Here is an 18,047-nt window from a genome sequence, read left to right as displayed (position 1 = left end):
ATTGGATTCCATGTCGCGTTTGGAGAGCCCCTGATGTGCCTAAACAGTGAAAACTCCCCAATTATAACAGAAACCCTAACCCAAACACACCCCTAACCCTAATCCCAACCATAACCCTAACCCTAATCCCAACCGTAAATGTAATCCAAACCCTAACTTTAGCCCCAACCCTAACTTTAGCCCTAACCCTAGCTTTTGCCCCAGCCCTAACTTTATCCCCAACCCTAACCCTAGCTTTAGCCCCAATTCTAACCCCAACCCTAACTGTAGCCCTAACCCTAACTTTAGCCCTAACCCTAACTTTAGCCCCAACCTTAACTTTAGCCCCAATCCTAATCCTAATGGGAGAATGGAAATAAATACATTTTATTAAATTATATTATTTTTCCCTAACTAAGAGGATGATTTACGTTTATAGCGGGTTTTGTAGCAGATTTTTATGATTGGCAGCCATCACACACTAAAAGACGTTTTTTATTGCAAAAAATTGTTTTTGCTTCTCCACATTTTGAGAGCTATAATTTTCCATATTTTGGTCCACAGAGTCTTGTGAGGTCTTGTTTTTTGCAGGACGAGTTGACGTTTTTATTGGTACCATTTTCTGGCACTTGACATTTTTTGATCGCTTTTTATTCCAATTTTTGTGAGGTAAAATGAACAAAAACCAGCTATTCATGAATATATTTTGGGGGGCGCTTATATCGTTCCACGTTTGGTAAAATTGATAAATCAGTTTTATTCCTCGGGTCAGAACGATTACAGCGATACCTCATTTATATCTTTTTTATTTTTTGGCGCTTTTATACGATAAAAACTATTTTATATAAAAAATAATTATTTTTGCATCGCTTTATTCTGAGAACTATAACTTTTTTTATTTTTTCATTGATGACGCTGTATGGCGGCTCGTTTTTTGCGGGGCAAGATGACGCTTTCAGCGGTACCATAGTTATTTATATCCGTCTTTTTGATAGCGTGCTATTCCACTTTGTTTGGCGGTATGATAATAAAGCGTCGTTTTTTGCCTTTTTTTTTTTTACGGTGTTCACTGAAGGGGTTAACTAGTGGGACAGTTTTATTGGTTGGGTCGTTACGGATGCGCCAATACTAAATATGTGTAGTTTTATTGTTTTTTTTTATTTAGATAAAGAAATGTATTTATTGGAACAATATATATATATTTTTCATTATTTATCAAATTTTTTTTTTTTTTTTTTTTTACACGTGAATATTTTATTTTTATTTTTTTTTACATTGCCTCAGGGGGGGGGACATCACATTATAGTGACAGATCGCTGATCTGACACTTTTCAGTGCACTGTGTCAGATCAGTGATCACACAGGCACTGCAGGGAGGCTTCCCGGCGTCTGTTCTGAGCAGAGGCTTGAAAGCCACCTACCTGCAGGACCCAGAAGGCCCCCGTGGTCATTTTGGATCTGGGCCTGCAGAGAGGAGGAGATAGGAGACCCTTCAGAACAATGTGATCACATCGCGTTGCTCCGAGGATCTCAGGGAAGCACGCAGGGAGCCCCCTCCCTGCGCGATGCTTCCCTATGCCGCCGGAACGCCGCGATCATCTTTGATCGCAGTGTTACCGGGGTTAATGTGCCAGGAGCGGTCCGTGAGCGCTGCCGATCGACTATGACGTACTATCCCGTCACTGGGAAATAAGTCCCAGGTAACCTCGGCGGGATAGTACGTCATATGGGATTAAGGGGTTAAAAGGCATCTGGCAGTTGGATCAACACTCCTAAGCTGTCGCGATGGGTGTGTAAATTATAGGAAGCTAAGAAAAATGATACCATGACATAAATAATCCAATGTTTTATAAGAAAAATAGGTATTTTTCTGGAATGTGTAAATGAGCAATTGATAACTATGAGCTGGACACTGATCGACATAAGAATCTGCCTCCAGAGGTTATTATAAATAAAAGGGGACTTACCAGTGTGATATGTAATGGCTGCTCTCACTGCAGATTTGTGTGTGATCAAAACTTTCACATCTGCAGTTTCCTCTCAGTACTTCAGCTTCCATCTCACAGGCAGCCAGTGTTCTAATACAGCAGAGCTGTTAGAGCTGCAGCTGCTAATCGATTGCGACAAAGTTGAATTCTCCTGTTCTGTATTGGTGACTTGTAGGGTTGAGTGAAACGGATCGGACAATTAAAAAAATCACCGACTTTTGGCAAAGTCTGGTTTCGTGAAACCTGACCCGATCCTAGTGTGGGATCGGCCATGAGGTCGGCGATCTTCGCACCAAAGTCGCGTTTCGTATGACGCTTTCGGCGCCATTTCTCATCCAATGAAGGCGAACACAGAGTGGGCAGCGTGATGACATAGGTCTCGGTCCCCATCATCTTAGAGAAGGGCATTACAGTGATTGGCTTGCTTTCTGAGGCGTCACAGGGGCTATAAAGGGGCGTGCACGCCGACCGCCATCTTACTTCTGCCGATCTTAGCATAGGGAGAGGTTGCTCCAACTTCATCAGAAGAAGGGATATAGTTAGGGAGGGAAGATTAACCCCGAAACTGCTTGTGCTGTAGTGATTTCCACTGTCCAACACCACCTTTTGTTTGCAGGGACAGTGGAGGTTTTTTTTGTGCATCAGCGCTGTAGCTTATTAGGCTGCCCTATAAGTCACCCTGATAGCTGCATTTCTGTTCTGTTTTGTGTACGCCGCTGTGCAAACCAACTGCTTTTTTAAAAGCAAAGATCCTGTTGCTCCTTTCTGCACAGTTCTCTTGTTTCTTTGTCCACACTTTTGTGTGCAGCAGTCCTTTTTATTGCTGCCATACTTGTTTTTTGATCATTGTAGGGAGATTGAAATTGTACTACAGCCCTTATATTTTTTGATATATCTGCCAGCCACGTTGTGCCTCTTACATTGTGTAGTGTAATACACAGGGCCTGTTTTTATTCCACAGTCTCCCCCCCCCCCCCAAAAAAAAAAAAGAGATTTAAATTGACAACAAGTTTCTATACGTCTGTTCTGTTTATCGTATATCTGCCAGCTTTATATATACACCTTCTACCTTGTTTTACAGTAACATATAACGGTTGTTATTTTGTTTAGATTTTCCCCAAAAATGAGGAAGTCTGGTGGAAGAGGCCGTGGGCGGTCGTTGCCAGCTGGTACTGATGGTGGTGGTGGAGCATCTGGTGGTAGTGGGAAAAGCATAATAACACCTAAAGGCCCCTTCACATTAAGCGACGCTGCAGCGATACCGACAACGATCCGGATCGCTGCAGCGTCGCTGTTTGGTCGCTGGAGAGCTGTCACACAGACAGCTCTCCAGCGACCAACGATGCCGGTAACCAGGGTAAACATCGGGTAACTAAGCGCAGGGCCGCGCTTAGTAACCCGATGTTTACCCTGGTTACCATCCTAAAAGTAAAAAAAACAAACACTACATACTTACCTACCGCTGTCTGTCCCCGGCGCTCAGCTTCTCTGCACTCCTCCTGTACTGGCTGTGAGCACAGCGGCCGGAAAGCAGAGCGGTGACGTCACCGCTCTGCTTTCCGGCTGACCGACGCTCACAGCCAGTACAGGAGGAGTGCAGAGCACAGCGCCGGGGACAGACAGCGGTAGGTAAGTATGTAGTGTTTGTTTTTTTTTACTTTTACGCTGATAACCAGGGTAAACATCTGGTTACTAAGCGCGGCCCTGCGCTTAGTTACCCGATGTTTACCCTGGTTACCAGTGAAGACATCGCTGGATCGGTGTCACACGCCGATCCAGCGATGTCCACGGGAGATCCAGCGACGAAATAAAGTTCTGGACTTTGTTCAGCGACCAACGATCTCCCAGCAGGGGCCTGATCGTTGGTCGCTGTCACACATAACGATGTCCTTAACGATATCGTTGCTACGTCACCAAAAGCAACGATATCGTTAACGATATCGTTATGTGTGAAGGTACCTTAAGGCTGGAAGTGTTAAGCCAGCGTCTTCGTCTGGCTACACAAGGCCTCGAAGGCTCCCTTATCTGGAAGTAGAAAAACAGCTTTTAATGTCGAAGCAGCAGGAAAAAGTTTTGGCTTTCCTTGCTGACTCAGCCTCTAGCTCTTTCGCCTCCTCTTCAGAAAGTTCAAAATCTAAAAGCAGCGAGTCGTCAGTGGATGCTCCCGGTCAGGACCAAGTCGCTTCCTTGTGTCCTTCACCCAAAGCAAAAGTGAAGGATGCGGCAGGCGACACTACAGTTTACTCCATGGAGCTCTTTACACATACCGTGCCAGGGTTAGAAAGGGAAATAGTTAACAGCCCATTACAAGATGAATCGGACATGGAGTGCACAGATGCACAGCCACAGCTAGATTATTATACTGTTCCATTGACTCAGATCACTACATTGCCCTCCCAGTGTACTGAGCCAGAATCTGACCCTGATGAGACTATGGTGCCCCGTCCCAAACGCTATAGCACCTTACACGGTGACACAGAGGAAGGTGCACATGACATTGAAGAGGAGGTGGCCCAGATTGGCAGCCGTTGGGGGAACGGTGCCGCTGGCAGTAGCTCTGAAGCGGAGGAGGATGATCCGCAGCAGGCATCTACATCACAACAGCTATCATCTGGCAGGCCCGTTTCTGCCCAAAAACGTTTGACAAAACCAAAAACACTTTTAGGACAGCGTGGCCATCCAGTGAAAGGAGAACAGCATGCAATGCCTGAAAAGGTATTCGATAGTAGGAAGAGTGCAGTGTGGGAATTTTTTAACCAAGATCCGAATGATCCGCAGAAAGTTATCAGTAAGAAATGCTGAGTGAAGAATGTCCAAAATTTAAATACAACATACATGCGTAGACATTTAACCAGCATGCACTTGCAAGCCTGAACTAACTACCAAACGTCCCGTACCGCTGGTGCACCTGCTCAGGATTAAGGTAGACAGCAGAGCTACATTGCTTCCCTCACTGTAAGCCCACTGGTTAGGACACCACCAACAGCAAATGTGGAGGTATCGTCGCAAGGCGAAAGCAGTCAGGGAATCACAAGGTTCTTGGTAGGAAACACTGTAGGTAGGCCAACATCAAGAATACCATCACCAACCCTCTCTCAATCCGCCATGTCCACCACCCCCACCGCTAGTTCCACCATATGCAGCTCTCCAGTCCAGCTCACCCTACAAGAGACTCTCATTAGGAAAAGGAAGTACTCATCCGCGTACACAGGGTTTGAACACCCACATTGCTAGACTAATCTCGTTAGAGATGATGCCCTACCGGTTGGTTGAAAGCGAAGCTTTCAAAGCCCTGATTGCCTACTCAGTACCACGCTATGACCTACCCAGTAGACACTTCTTTGCGAGAAAAGCCATCCCAGCACTCCAACAGCATGTCAAAGACCACATTGTCCATGCACTCAGGCAATCAGTCAGTAGAAAGGTGCACCTCACAACAGATGTATGGACCAGTAGGCATGGCCAGGGACGTTACGTGTCCATCACGGCGCACTGGGTTAATGTGGAAGATGCAGGGTCCACAGGGGACAGCCATAGTGGGACACTTCTGTCTAGCCCATGGTCTAGGAAACAGTTGACAGTAGGCGTTCGACACCCCTCCTCCAGAAGCGAAAGCTCGTCCACAGAGCGCAGTCGCCCGACCTCTCCATCTGCAGCTGCCAGTGTTGCACACGAGGTGTCACATTATGGAACAGCTAGAGGTAAGCGTCAGCAGGCTGTGTTGGAAATGAAGTGTTTGGGTGACAACAGACAACCGCGGAAGTACTGGCTGAGTACTTGCGGCAAGAAACTCAGTCATGGCTGGGCAGTATACATCTTGAGGCAGGCAAGGTAGTCAGTGATAACGGAAGGAATTTTATGGCTGCCATAGCCCTTTCAGAACTGATACACATTCCTTGCCTGGCTCACACCTTGAACCTGGTGGTGCAGTGCTTCCTGAAAAATTATCCGGGGTTACCAGCCCTGCTCCTGAAGGTGCGAAGACTTTGCTCGCACATCCGCTGGTCGCCCGTACACTCCAGCCGTATGATGAACCATCAGCGATCACTGAAGCTTCCCCAGCACCGCCTAATAATCGACGTTGCAGCAAGTTGGAACTCCACACTGCACATGCTTCAGAGGCTGTGCGAACAGAGGCGTGCTGTGATATATTTGTGGGAGGATTCACATACACGGGCAGGCAGTTGGATGGCAGACATGGGGTTGTCTGATGTGCAGTGGTCGAAGCTCCAAGACCTCTGTCAAGTCCTTCAGTGTTTTGAGGAATGCACACGGCTGGTAAGTGCAGACGACTCCATCATAAGCATGAGCATCCCACGTCTGCTGATGCAAAGTTTGATGCACATTAAGTAGCAGGCGTCTGCGGCTGAGGAGGAGGGAAGCCTTGATGACAGTCAGCCATTGTCTGCTCAGGGAACTCTCCTGGACGAAGAGGAGGAGGAGGATGGGGGTGAATATTTATGGGAGGAGGATGCTTCTCAGGGGGCAATAGAAACTGGTGCAGTTGCAAGGTCAGGTACAGGGTTTTTGCGGGAGACAAGTGATATTGATTTGCAAGAAAGTGCTCCTCAACCCAGCACAAGCAGTGAATTGACACCTGGAACATTGGCCCACATGGCTGATTATGCCTTGCGTATCCTAAAAGGGGACCTCCGTATTATAAAAATGATGGCCGATGACGATTACTGGTTTTCCTGCCTCCTGGATTTACGATATAAAGGGAAATTATAAAATATCATGCGACATGAGAACCTTGAGCAAATATTGGCTACCAAACAAGCAACTCTTGTAGACCATTTGGTTCAGGCATTCCCAGCACACATCGGCGGTGATGGTTCTCACACGAGCTGTAGGGAGCAACATGGCAGAGGTGTTAGAGGTGCACAAGGTTTTATGACCAGGTTGTCGAGTGATTTCGCAATGACTGCAGACACAACAGGTACTGCTGCATCGATTCAAAGTGACAGGAGACAGCATTTGTCCAGTATGGTTACGAACTATTTTTCCTCCCTTATCGATGTTCTCCCTCACAAGTCATTCCCCTTTGATTACTGGGCATCTAAGATAGACACCTGGCCTGAATTGGCAGAATATGCATTACAGGAGCTCGCTTGCCCAGCTGCTAGTGTGCTATCAGAAAGAGTCTTCAGTGCTGCTGGTGCAATACTGACCTAAAAAAGGACTCGTCTGGCTACCCGAAATGTTGATGATCTAACCTTCATTTAAATGAACCAATCATGGATTTCTAATTATTTTGCCACACCTTCCCCTGCTGACACGTAGCTTGCCTGAAAAATGTCTTGCTTTTGGCCTCCTCTTACTGACTGCTCCAATTCCTCTACTTGCAGCTGCTGAATGTCCACCATAGGCCATTTTTATACCTCCCTAAATGGGCTGACTCCCCCCACAGGGCTGTGGTCACCACTTGGCGCAAGCACCTGTGAAAGTGCCGTTTGCCTGGTCAGGTGGGTATGCCCACTTTTGGGCGACGGCACTGGCACAGGATCCCTCATAGTACAATGAAGTGTCTCTGACAGTTGTGGTGCACACCCAACGTCAGACACAGCATCGTAATATGAGGGGGCCTGTGCCAGTACCGCCACCCACGAGACAGTGTTCCCCCCAGCTCGAACAGTGCTCTACCACTTGCAACACTTACCTCTCCCTGCTCCACCACTGTGTAGTCTGTGCTGTTAAATCCTTCAATTGCACTGCCAATACAAATTTGTTGAAATGATAGATGATAGTTAAAATATACAGGGGCCCAGGCCTCCATTTAGACCAGTTAATACTTTGCGCCTACTACCACTGTCTGCTACTCAGCAGAGGAGCCCACCCCAGTACCTAGCTATGCCGCCTCGTTAGTCCTGTTACCAATTTTGAACTGCATTTAGCCAACTTTTTTATTTTAGGCCTACTAAATCTGTGTGAGCCTCTAATAACAGTTGTCCTCCGCTGAAAAAAGCTATGCCGCCTGTGTACTCCTCTTACCAATTTTGAACTGCATTTAGCCTACTTTTTTATTTTAGGCCTACTAAGTCTGTGTGAGCCTCTCGTAGTGGTGTCACCTGCAGACACTGTTCCTAGACCCTGGCGTTTTGCCCACAAAGTCGGGTGCTTTGCGGCCATGTGCCTGATCATGCTAGTGGTGGTCAGGCTGGTAGTTTTGCTTCCCCTGCTGATGCTGGCCTGTCTGGTGGTGCAAATGGCCTTTTTGGGATTATCAGCAGAGTCTTTAAAAAGCAACCAGACTTAGGAAGACCTAACAGTTGGACTGGCAACATCTGTCATGTTAGTGTTACAGGGAACGGTTGCCCACCTTCTGTCTGCGGCCACCACTTGCTTCTTTCTGCCTGTGGGAGAGCTATGCCTCCCTCCCCCTGTGTGCTGCTGTCCTCACTCTGCATGTCCTCCTGCCAGCTTGGGTCAGTTACTATATCATCCACCACCTTATCCTTCACTTCTGCACCCTGGTCCTCCTCCAGCCTTTCTGGCAATTGTGTCTCATCATCAACCACCTCTTGTAACACCTTCCCACCGTTGCCTTCATGTGATCGTGCCTGCTCAAATATTTTGGCATTGCTACAAGCGCTCTCCCCTTGCCCCGCTTCAAGTGGACCGGCCGAAAGGCCCGAATCTATAAATGTAAAATGAACAGCTCTTCAGAGTGTCAAAGTGTGGGATAAGTTGTCTCCAGGCATTCGGCACGGTGGGAGGAAGAAGGATCAGGGTGAGGAATATGCGGTCCAGACTGATGGCTATGCAGACTTGACCGTGTGGTTGACAGGGTGGTGGTGGTGGCAGCAAAGTGACTGGAAGCATTATCCGCTATCCAACCAACAACCTTTTGACACTGCTCAGGGTTCAATCATGATGTGCTGCTGCGATCCCCTAGTAATTGGGACAGGAAGGTCGGGTGAGAAGATGAGTGTTTGTTGTGGCACAATTTCAGCTTGCCCACGGCCTCTGAATGCACCATCACGTCCACTTCCCTGTCCCTTGCTACGCGCCTTGCCCATTTTAAATGGAGCACATTATTTTCAACCTTCACTATAAATGGCTGAATTTGGAGTGAACTTATATGTGCTCCATGTGAGGGAAAACTCCAGGTTCAAATATCTGGCCTGTTGGTAACTATTTTTTTCAGCAAACTGGTGTCAATAACTTGCCTAAGACACTGCAACAAAATTTACCTTGATGCCTGAAATGGCACAATTGTGACTGCACTGATATGTAATCCATGTGGCGGAAAAACCCCAGGTTAAAATAGCTGTTTTTTTACCGCTGTAATATGGAAAGGATCTAGCTGTATTCTGCAGTGCCAACAAGCAAATGGAGCAGAAAAACGGTGTTCACTGGATTGCTTTTAAATCAAATAATCAAGATTAAGATAAAAAAAAATATTCCTGGCCCCTGATACCTGGGGCTATGTCTACAAGTATCTGTGATAGGCCGCAGCAGACAACTGGAATGGACCATATTGCTATATGCACTGCAGTCCCCACATACACTGCCTGCCTGCCTAGCACTGATATCTATGCAGCTATTTGTCCTCAGAAGGACTGTTATTTGAGATGGATATGTGTATTATATGTGGTATACCAACACTAACTACGATGCAAACAAATCTCGCCTTAGCTCAGCAGCATCTCTCCCCACACTTCGTGATTCTGGAGCTGACTGTGACAAGCAGGGTGGCACCAGGTCTGATATAGACCTGATGATGCTGTGCGGCCAGCCAATCACTGTAATGCCACAACCAACATGGCTGCAGCATTACAGTATGTGGCAGACAATCCCTGCATGTTCATTGGTTCTCTAAATAGCACCAAACATGCAGGGCATGGACCCGAGCTCCCACCGAGAAATACTCGGCTAGCTCCGAGCATCGCAATCATCACTAATTACAATCCTAGATAGTAGTTTGCAAATATGCTTAAAGTAGTAGACAAGCATAATGTGAACAGAGCCTTTTTCTTGATAAAAATATTTAGTCATATTTTTATTATTATTTCAGTTGTAATTCTATAGTGTTATGGGGAAGCATTGTAGATTTAGCGGTACACATAATTTTGAACAGTGAAAGTAACGTATTGTAAATATAAATAAGCATAGCATACGCCAAACTGATAGACAAAGAAACTTGGGTCTTGTTTAAAAAACTATCCAACATCAACACTAGCCTTGTTGTACGTACTGTAGAACTAAGTCTCAGTCCATCTATCTTTTATCAGAGCACAGTGGAATCTGAGCATTGGTTGATATTGGTAACAATACCAGTTTTGATGGATTACAGTGTGTTTCTTAAACCTGACATATATTAAACTGTATTCTTCTCTTTTCATATCGTGACTCTTCTATCATCTCCATGATCTGACAATCAGCATGTTGTTGTGGATCATTCATGGACAGTTGCAATGGTGTTGTTTCAACCGACAAATCCTAATGTAGAAAACAAAACACAAAAACCATTTAACAATGTACAAAATGATAAAATACTAAAATAAAAAACAGGAATGAATTGCTATTATTACTTTTAAGTGAAAAATATTTAGAATTGAGAGTCCTCAGTGGTTGATACCTTTTAATAGCTAACTGAAAAAATGGTATGAAATCTCAAGCTTTCGAAACTACACAGGTCTCTTCATCAGGCATAGACTAATTGAAAATCTTAAGAATCACATTAGGGTTGAGCAAAACGGATCGGACAAATTGAAAAATTGCCAACTTTCGGCAAAGTCGGGTTTCGTGAAACACGACCTCATCCTAGTGTGGGATCGGCCATGAGGTTGGCGATCTTCGCGCCAAAGTCGCGTTTCATATGACGCTTTCAGCGCCATTTCTTATCCAATGAAGGAGGAGGCGAAGTGTGGGCAGCGTGATGACATAAGTCTCGGTCCCCACCATCTTAGAGAAGGGCATGACAGTGATTGGCTTGCTTTCTGCGGTGTCACAGGGGCTATAAAGGGACGTGCACGCCGACCGCCATCTTACTTTTGCCAATCTTAGCATAGGGAGAGGTTGCTGCAGCTTCATCAGAAGAAGGGATATAGTTAGGGAGGGAAGATTAACCCCCAAACTGCTTGTGCTGTAGCGATTTTCACTGTCCAACACCACCTTTTCTTTGCAGGGACAGTGGAGTTTATATTTTTGTGCATCAGCTCTGCCGCTTATTAGGCTGCCCTACAAGGCTCCCTGATAGCTGCATTGCTGTTTGTACGCCGCTGTGCAAACCAACTGCTTTTTTAAAAGTAAAAATCCTGTTGCTCCTTTCTGCACAGTTCTCTTGTTTCTTTGTCCACACTTTTGTGTGCAGCAGTCCTTTTTATTGCTGCCATACTTGTCCTGAGATCATTGTAGGGAGATTGAAATTGTACTACAGCCCTTGTATTTTTTTATATATCTTCCAGCCACGTTCTGCCACTTACATTGTGTAGTGTTATACACTGTGCCTGAGTTTTGTTGCAGTCTCCCCACCAAAAAAGGAAGATTTAAATTGGCACTAAGTGGATCTACGTCAGTTCTGTTAGTTTGTCGTATATCTTCCAGCCACGGCCTGCCACTTACATTGTGTAGTGTAATACACTGGGCCTGAGTTTTGGTGCAGTCTCCCCCCCCCAAAAAAGGGAGATTTAAATTGGCACTAAGGGGATCTACGTCACAGTTCTGTTAGTTTGTCGTACATCTTCCAGCCACGTTCTGCCACTTACATTGTGTAGTGTTATACACTGTGCCTGAGTTTTGTTGCAGTCTCCCCACCAAAAAAGGAAGATTTAAATTGGCACTAAGTGGATCTACGTCAGTTCTGTTAGTTTGTCGTATATCTTCCAGCCACGGCCTGCCACTTACATTGTGTAGTGTAATACACTACGCCTTAGTTTTGGTGCAGTCTCCCCCCCCAAAAAAAAAGGGAGATTTAAATTGGCACTAAGGGGATCTACGTCACAGTTCTGTTAGTTTGTCGTACATCTTCCAGCTACGTTCTGCCACTTACAATGTGTAGTGTAATACACTGGGCCTGAGTTTTGGTGCAGTCCACCCCCAGAAAAAGGGAGATTTAAATTGGCACTAAGTGGATCTATGTCACAGTTCTGTTAGTTTGTCGTACATCTTCAAGCCACGTTCTGCCACTTACATTGTGTAGTGTAATACACTGGGCCTGAGTTTTGTTGCAGTCTCCCCCCCAAAAAAGGGAGATTTAAATTGGCACTAAGTGGATCTACGTCAGTTCTGTTTGTCGTATATCTTCCAGCCACGTTCTGCCACTTACATTGCATAGTGTAATACACTGGGCCTGAGTTTTGTTACAGTCTCCCCACAAAAAAAGGAGATTTAAATTGGCACTAAGTGGATCTATGTCACAGTTCTGTTAGTTTGTCGTACATCTTCCAGCCACGTTCTGCCACTTACATTGTGTAGTGCAATACACTGGGCCTGAGTTTTATTGCGGTCTCCCCCCCCCAAAAAAAAGGGAGATTTAAATTCTCAAAAAGTTTATATACACCTTCTACCTTGTTTTACAGTACCATATAACGGTTATTGTTTTGGTTAGATTTCTCCAAAAATGAGGAAGTGTGGTGGAAGAGGCCATGGGCGGTCTTTGCCAGCTGGTACTGATGGTGGTGGTGGTGGAGCATCTAGTGGTAGTGGGAAAAACAAAATAGCACTGAAGGCTTGAGGTGTTGAGCCAGCATCATCGTCTGGCTACACAAGGCCTCGAAGGCTCCCTTATCTGGGAGTAGGAAAACAGCTTTTAAAGCCGGAGCAGCAGGAAAAAGTTTTGGCTTTCCTTGCTGACTCAGCCTCTAGCTCTTTCGCCTCCTCTTCAGAAGGTTCGAAATCTAAAAGCAGCGAGTCGTCAGTGGATGCTCCCAGTGAGGAACAAGTTGCTTCCTTGTGTCCTTCACCCAAATCAAAAGTGAAGGATGCGGCAGGCGACACTACAGTTTACTCCATTGAGCTCTTTACACATACCGTGCCTGGGTTAGAGAGGGAAATGGTTAAAATCCCATTACAAGATGAATCGGACATGGAGTGCACAGATGCACAGCCAGAGCTAGATTATTATGCTATTCCATTGACTCAGATCACTACATTGCCCTCGCAGTGTACTGAGCCAGAATCTGACCCTAATGAGACTATGGTGCCCCGTCACGAACGCTATAGCACCTTACACGGTGACACAGAGGAAGGGGCACATGACACTGAAGAGGAGGTGATAGATGACCCAGTTGTTGACCCAGATTGGCAGCCATTGGGGGAAGAGGGTGCCGCTGCCAGTAGCTCGGAAGCGGAGGAGGATGATCCGTAGCAGCCATCTACATTGCAACAGCTTTCATCTGGCAGGCCCGTATCTGGCCAAAAATGTTTGTCGAAACCAAAAACAGTTTTAGAACAGCGTGGCCATCCGGTGAAAGGAGAACAGCGTGCAATGCCTGAAAAGGTAATCCATAGTAGGAAGAGTGCAGTGTGGGAATTTTTTAACCAAGATCCGAATGGTCAGTGCAAAGTTATCTGTAAGAAGTGCTCAAAGACCTTTAGCAGAGGGAAGAATCTCAAAAGTTCAAATACAACGTGCATGTGTAGACATTTAACCAGCATGCACTTGCAAGCCTGGACTATCTACCAAACATCCAGTACCGTTGGTGCACCTGCTCAGAATGAAGGTAGTCAGCAACGCTACATTGCTTCCCTCACAGCAAGCCCACCGATTAGGACACCACCAGCAGCAAATGTGGAGGTATTGTCGCAAGGCCAAAGCAGTCAGGGAATCACAAGGTTCTTGGTAGGAAACACTGTAGGTAGGCCAGCATCAAGAATACCATCACCAACCCTCTTTCAATCTGCCATGTCCACCACCCACAGCGCTAGTTCCACCATATGCAGCTCTCCAGTCCAGCTCACCCTACAAGAGACTCTCGCTAGGAAAAGAAAGTACTCATGCTGTCATCTGCGTACACAGGGTTTGAACGCCCACATTGCTAGACTAATCTCGTTAGAGATGATGCCCTACCGTTTGCTTTCAAAGCCTGATGGCCTACGCAGTACCACGCTATGACCTACCCAGTCGACACTTCTTTGCGAGAAAAGCCATCCCACCCCTCCACCAGCATGTCAAAGACCGCATTGTCCATGCACTTAGGCAATCAGTCAGTAGAAAGGTGCACCTCACAACAGATGCATGGACCAGTAGGCATGGCCAGGGACGTTACGTGTCCATCATGGCACACTGGGTTAATGTGGTGGATGCAGGGTCCACAGGGGACAGCCATAGTGGGACACTTCTGCCTAGCCCACGTTCTAGAAAACAGTTGGCTGTAGGTGTTCGCCACCCCCTCCTCCTCTTCCTCCAGAAGTGAAAGCTCGTCCACAGAGCGCAGTCGCACGACCACTCCATCCGCAGCTGCCAGTGTTGCACACGAGATGTCCCATTATGGAACAGCTAGTGGTAAGCGTCAGCAGGCTGTGCTACAAATGAAGTGTTTGGGCAACAACAGACACACCGTGGAATTAGCTGGCTGAGTACTTGCAGCAAGAAACTCAGTCATGGCTGGGCAGTGTACATATTGAGGCAGGCAAGGTAGTCAGTGATAACGGAAGGAATTTTATGGCTGCCATAGCCCTTTCAGAACTGAAACATATTCCTTGCCTGGCTCACACCTTGAACCCGGTGGTGCAGTGCTTCCTGAAAAATTATCCGGAGTTACCAGCCCTGCTCCTGAAGGTGCGAAGACTTTGCTCGCACATCCGCCGGTCGCCCGTACGCTCCAGCCGTATGCAGAACCATCTGCGATCACTGAATCTTCCCCAGCACCGCCTAATAATCGACACTGCAACAAGGTGGAGCTCCACACTGCACATGCTTCAGAGGCTGTGCGAACAGAGGCATGCTGTCATTTATTTGTGGGAGGATACACATACACGGGCAGGCAGTTGGATGGCAGACATGGATTTGTCTGGTGTGCAGTGGTCGAAGCTCCAAGACCTCTGTCAAGTCCTTCAGTGTTTTGAGGAATCACACGGCTGGTAAGTGCAGATGATGCCATCATAAGCATGAGCATCCCACTAATGCGTCTGCTGATGCAAAGTTTGATGCACATCAAGGAGCAGGCGTCTGCAGCCGAGGAGGGAAGCCTTGATGACAGTCAGCCGTTGTCTGCTCAGGGAACTCTCCTGGATGAGGTGGCGGACGAAGAGGAGGAGGAGGAAGAGGATGATGGGGATGAATATTTATGGGAGGAGGATGCTTTTCAGGGGGCAATAGAAACTGGTGGCGTTGCAAGGTCAGGTACAGGGTTGTTGCGGGCCACAAGTGAAATTGATTTGCAAGAAAGTGCTCCTCAACCCAGTACAAGCAGTGAATTGACACCTGAAACATTGGCCCACATGGCAGAGTATGCCTTGCGTATCCTAAAAAGGGACCCCCGCTTTATCAAAATGATGACCGATGACGATTACTGGTTGGCCTGCCTCCTGGATCCATGATACAAAGGAAAATTACAAAATATCATGCCACATGAGAACCTGGAGCAAATATTGGCTACCAAACAAGCAACTCTTGTAGACCGTTTGGTTCAGCCATTCCCAGCACACAGAGGCGGTGATTTTTCTCACACGAGCCATAGGGGCAACATGGCAGAGGTGTTAGAGGTGAACAAATCCAAAGTGGCGTTGGACAGAGGGGTTTTATGACCAGGTTGTGGAGTGATTTCGCAATAACCGCAGACACGACAGGTACTGCTGCATCGATTCAAAGTGACAGGAGACAGCATTTGTCCAGTATGGTTACCAACTATTTTTCCTCCCTTATTGATGTTCTCCCTCACAGGTCATTCCCCTTTCATTACTGGGCATCCAAAATAGACACCTGGCCTGAATTGGCAGAATATTAATTACAGGAACTCGCTTGCCCTGCTTCTAGTGTGCTATCAGAAAGAGTATTCAGTGCTGCTGGTTCAATACTGACCGAAAAAAGGACAAGTCTGGCTACCTGAAATGTTGATGATCTAACCTTCATTAAAATGAACCAATCATGGATTTCTAATTATTTTGCCCCACCTTCCCCTGCTGACACGTAGCTTGCCTGAAAAATGTCTTGCTTTTGGCCTCCTCTTACTGACTGCTCCAATTCCTCTATTTGCAGCTGCTGAATGTCCACCATGGACTGTTTTTATACCTCCCTAAATGGGCTGACTCCCCCCACAGGGCCGTGGTCACCACTTGGCGCAAGCACCCGTGCGAGTGCCGTTTGCCTGGACAGGTGTGTGTGCCCACTCTTGGGGGACAGCACTGGCACAGGGTCCCTCATAGTCCCCCCCAGCTCGAACAGTGCTCTACCTCTTGCAAAGCTTACCTCTCCCTGCTCCACCACTGTGTAGTCTGTGCTGGTAAATCGTTTAATGGCACTGCCAATACAAATTTGTTGAAATGATAGATGATAGTGAAAATATACAGGGCCCCTGGCCTCCATTTAGACCAGTTAATACTTTGCGCCAACTACCACTGTCTGCTACTCAGCAGAGGAGCCCACCCCTGTACCTAGCTATGCTACCAGTTTATTTATGAACAATTTTTTGGCAAACATTTAGCCCACTTTAGTATTTTGGCCTACTAACTGTGTCAGCCACTTATTACAGTAGTCCTCCACTGAACAAAGCAATGCCACCTGTGTACTCCTATTACCAATTTTGAACTGAATTTAGCCTACTTACTTACTTGGGCCTAGTAACTTTGTGAGCCTCTCATAACAGTTGTCCTCCTCCGCTGAAAAAAGCTATGCCGCCTGTGTACTCCTCTTGCCAATTGTGAACTGCATTTAGCCTACTTATTTATTTTAGGCCTACTAAGTCTGTCTGAGCCACTTATTACAGTTGTCCTTACTGAACAAAGCAATGCCGCCTGTGTACTCCTGTTACCAATTTTTATCTGCATTTAGCCTACTTTTTTATTTTAGGCCTACTAAGTCTGTCTGAGCCACTTATTACAGTTGTCCTCCGCTGAACAAAGCTATGCCGCCTGTGTACTCCTGTTACCAATTTTGAACTGCATTTAGCCTACTTTTTTACTTTATATTTAAAAAAACTGACCGTCACATCCAAACATAGACTAAGTGTGAACAGGTGTTGAACCTAGAGTCGCCAACTCGTATATAGTCTAGTAAATAAGGCAGCACACTGCAGCACTAAAACATGCAAACATGAAACACGAAAATTGAACTGCATTACTGCACTAGAAATATGAAAAATGAGAGCGTTTAGCGCACAAAAATGGCCAATTTTATGTGTACCTGGTAGCCACTTTACGGCATCTCTCTTGTACCAGGTCCTACACTTGCCTTTCCTCGCTGAGAATAAACGTCTCCTTTTTTTACTTTAGGCCTACTAAGTCTGTCTGCGCCACTCATTACAGCTGTCCTCCATTGAACAAAGCTTTGCCGCCTGTGTACTCCAGTTACCAATTTTGAACTGCATTTAGCTTACTTATTTAGGCCTACTAACACTGTCTGCCTCCCATTACAGTTGTCCTCCACTGAACAAAGCTGAGCCGCCAGTTTACTCCTGTTTCAAATATTAAACTGCATTTGGCCTACTTGTTTGGTTGGGCCTACTAACGGTGTCTGACGCTCTTTGCTTTTCTCCTCCAGTGAACAAAGCTGAGCCTCAATTTTCATCCTGTTTTGGATATTGAACTGCATTTGGCCTACTTGTTTGGTTGGGCCTACTAACGGTGTCTGCCGCTCCTTGCTTTTCTCCTCCACTGAACAAAGCTGAGCCTCAATTTTCATCCTGTTTTGGATTTTAAACTGCATTTGGCCTACTTGTTTGGTTGGGCCTACTAACGGTGTCTGCCGTTTCTTGCTTTTCTCCTCCACTGAACAAAGTTGAGCCTCAATTTTCATCCTGTTTCGGATATTAATCTGCATTTGGCCTACTTGTTTGGTTGGGCCTACTGTTATGGACCTGGTGGTTAGGAGCACCCGGAACGACCTGATGGTTAAACTTACACAGGACAAGCTCTGGGAAGTGGGAGTAGAGTTGAGCGACCTTGACCTTTTTAGAGTCGAGCCGGGTTTCGCGAAAC

At 46.4% G+C, this 18,047-nt stretch overlaps 1 protein-coding gene across 1 annotated transcript in view; it reads right to left on the bottom strand.

Annotated features, from left to right (window-relative positions):
* Positions 1-9,946: 9,946 nt before the first annotated feature.
* Positions 9,947-18,047, bottom strand: part of LOC138680259 (excitatory amino acid transporter 5-like) — a 1,936,174-nt gene continuing 1,928,073 nt past the window's right edge. The window contains exon 12 of the mRNA XM_069767861.1: positions 9,947-10,409. Within this exon, the coding sequence (XP_069623962.1) occupies positions 10,272-10,409 (138 nt within the window). The 3' untranslated portion in view covers positions 9,947-10,271. The remainder of the gene's footprint in view (positions 10,410-18,047) is intronic.

This window comes from Ranitomeya imitator, chromosome 1, assembly GCF_032444005.1.
Source record: "Ranitomeya imitator isolate aRanImi1 chromosome 1, aRanImi1.pri, whole genome shotgun sequence".
Classification (NCBI taxonomy): Eukaryota; Metazoa; Chordata; class Amphibia; order Anura; family Dendrobatidae; genus Ranitomeya; species Ranitomeya imitator.
Note: the sequence above shows the minus strand (reverse complement) of the source record. Positions and strands in the feature narration are given on the sequence as shown.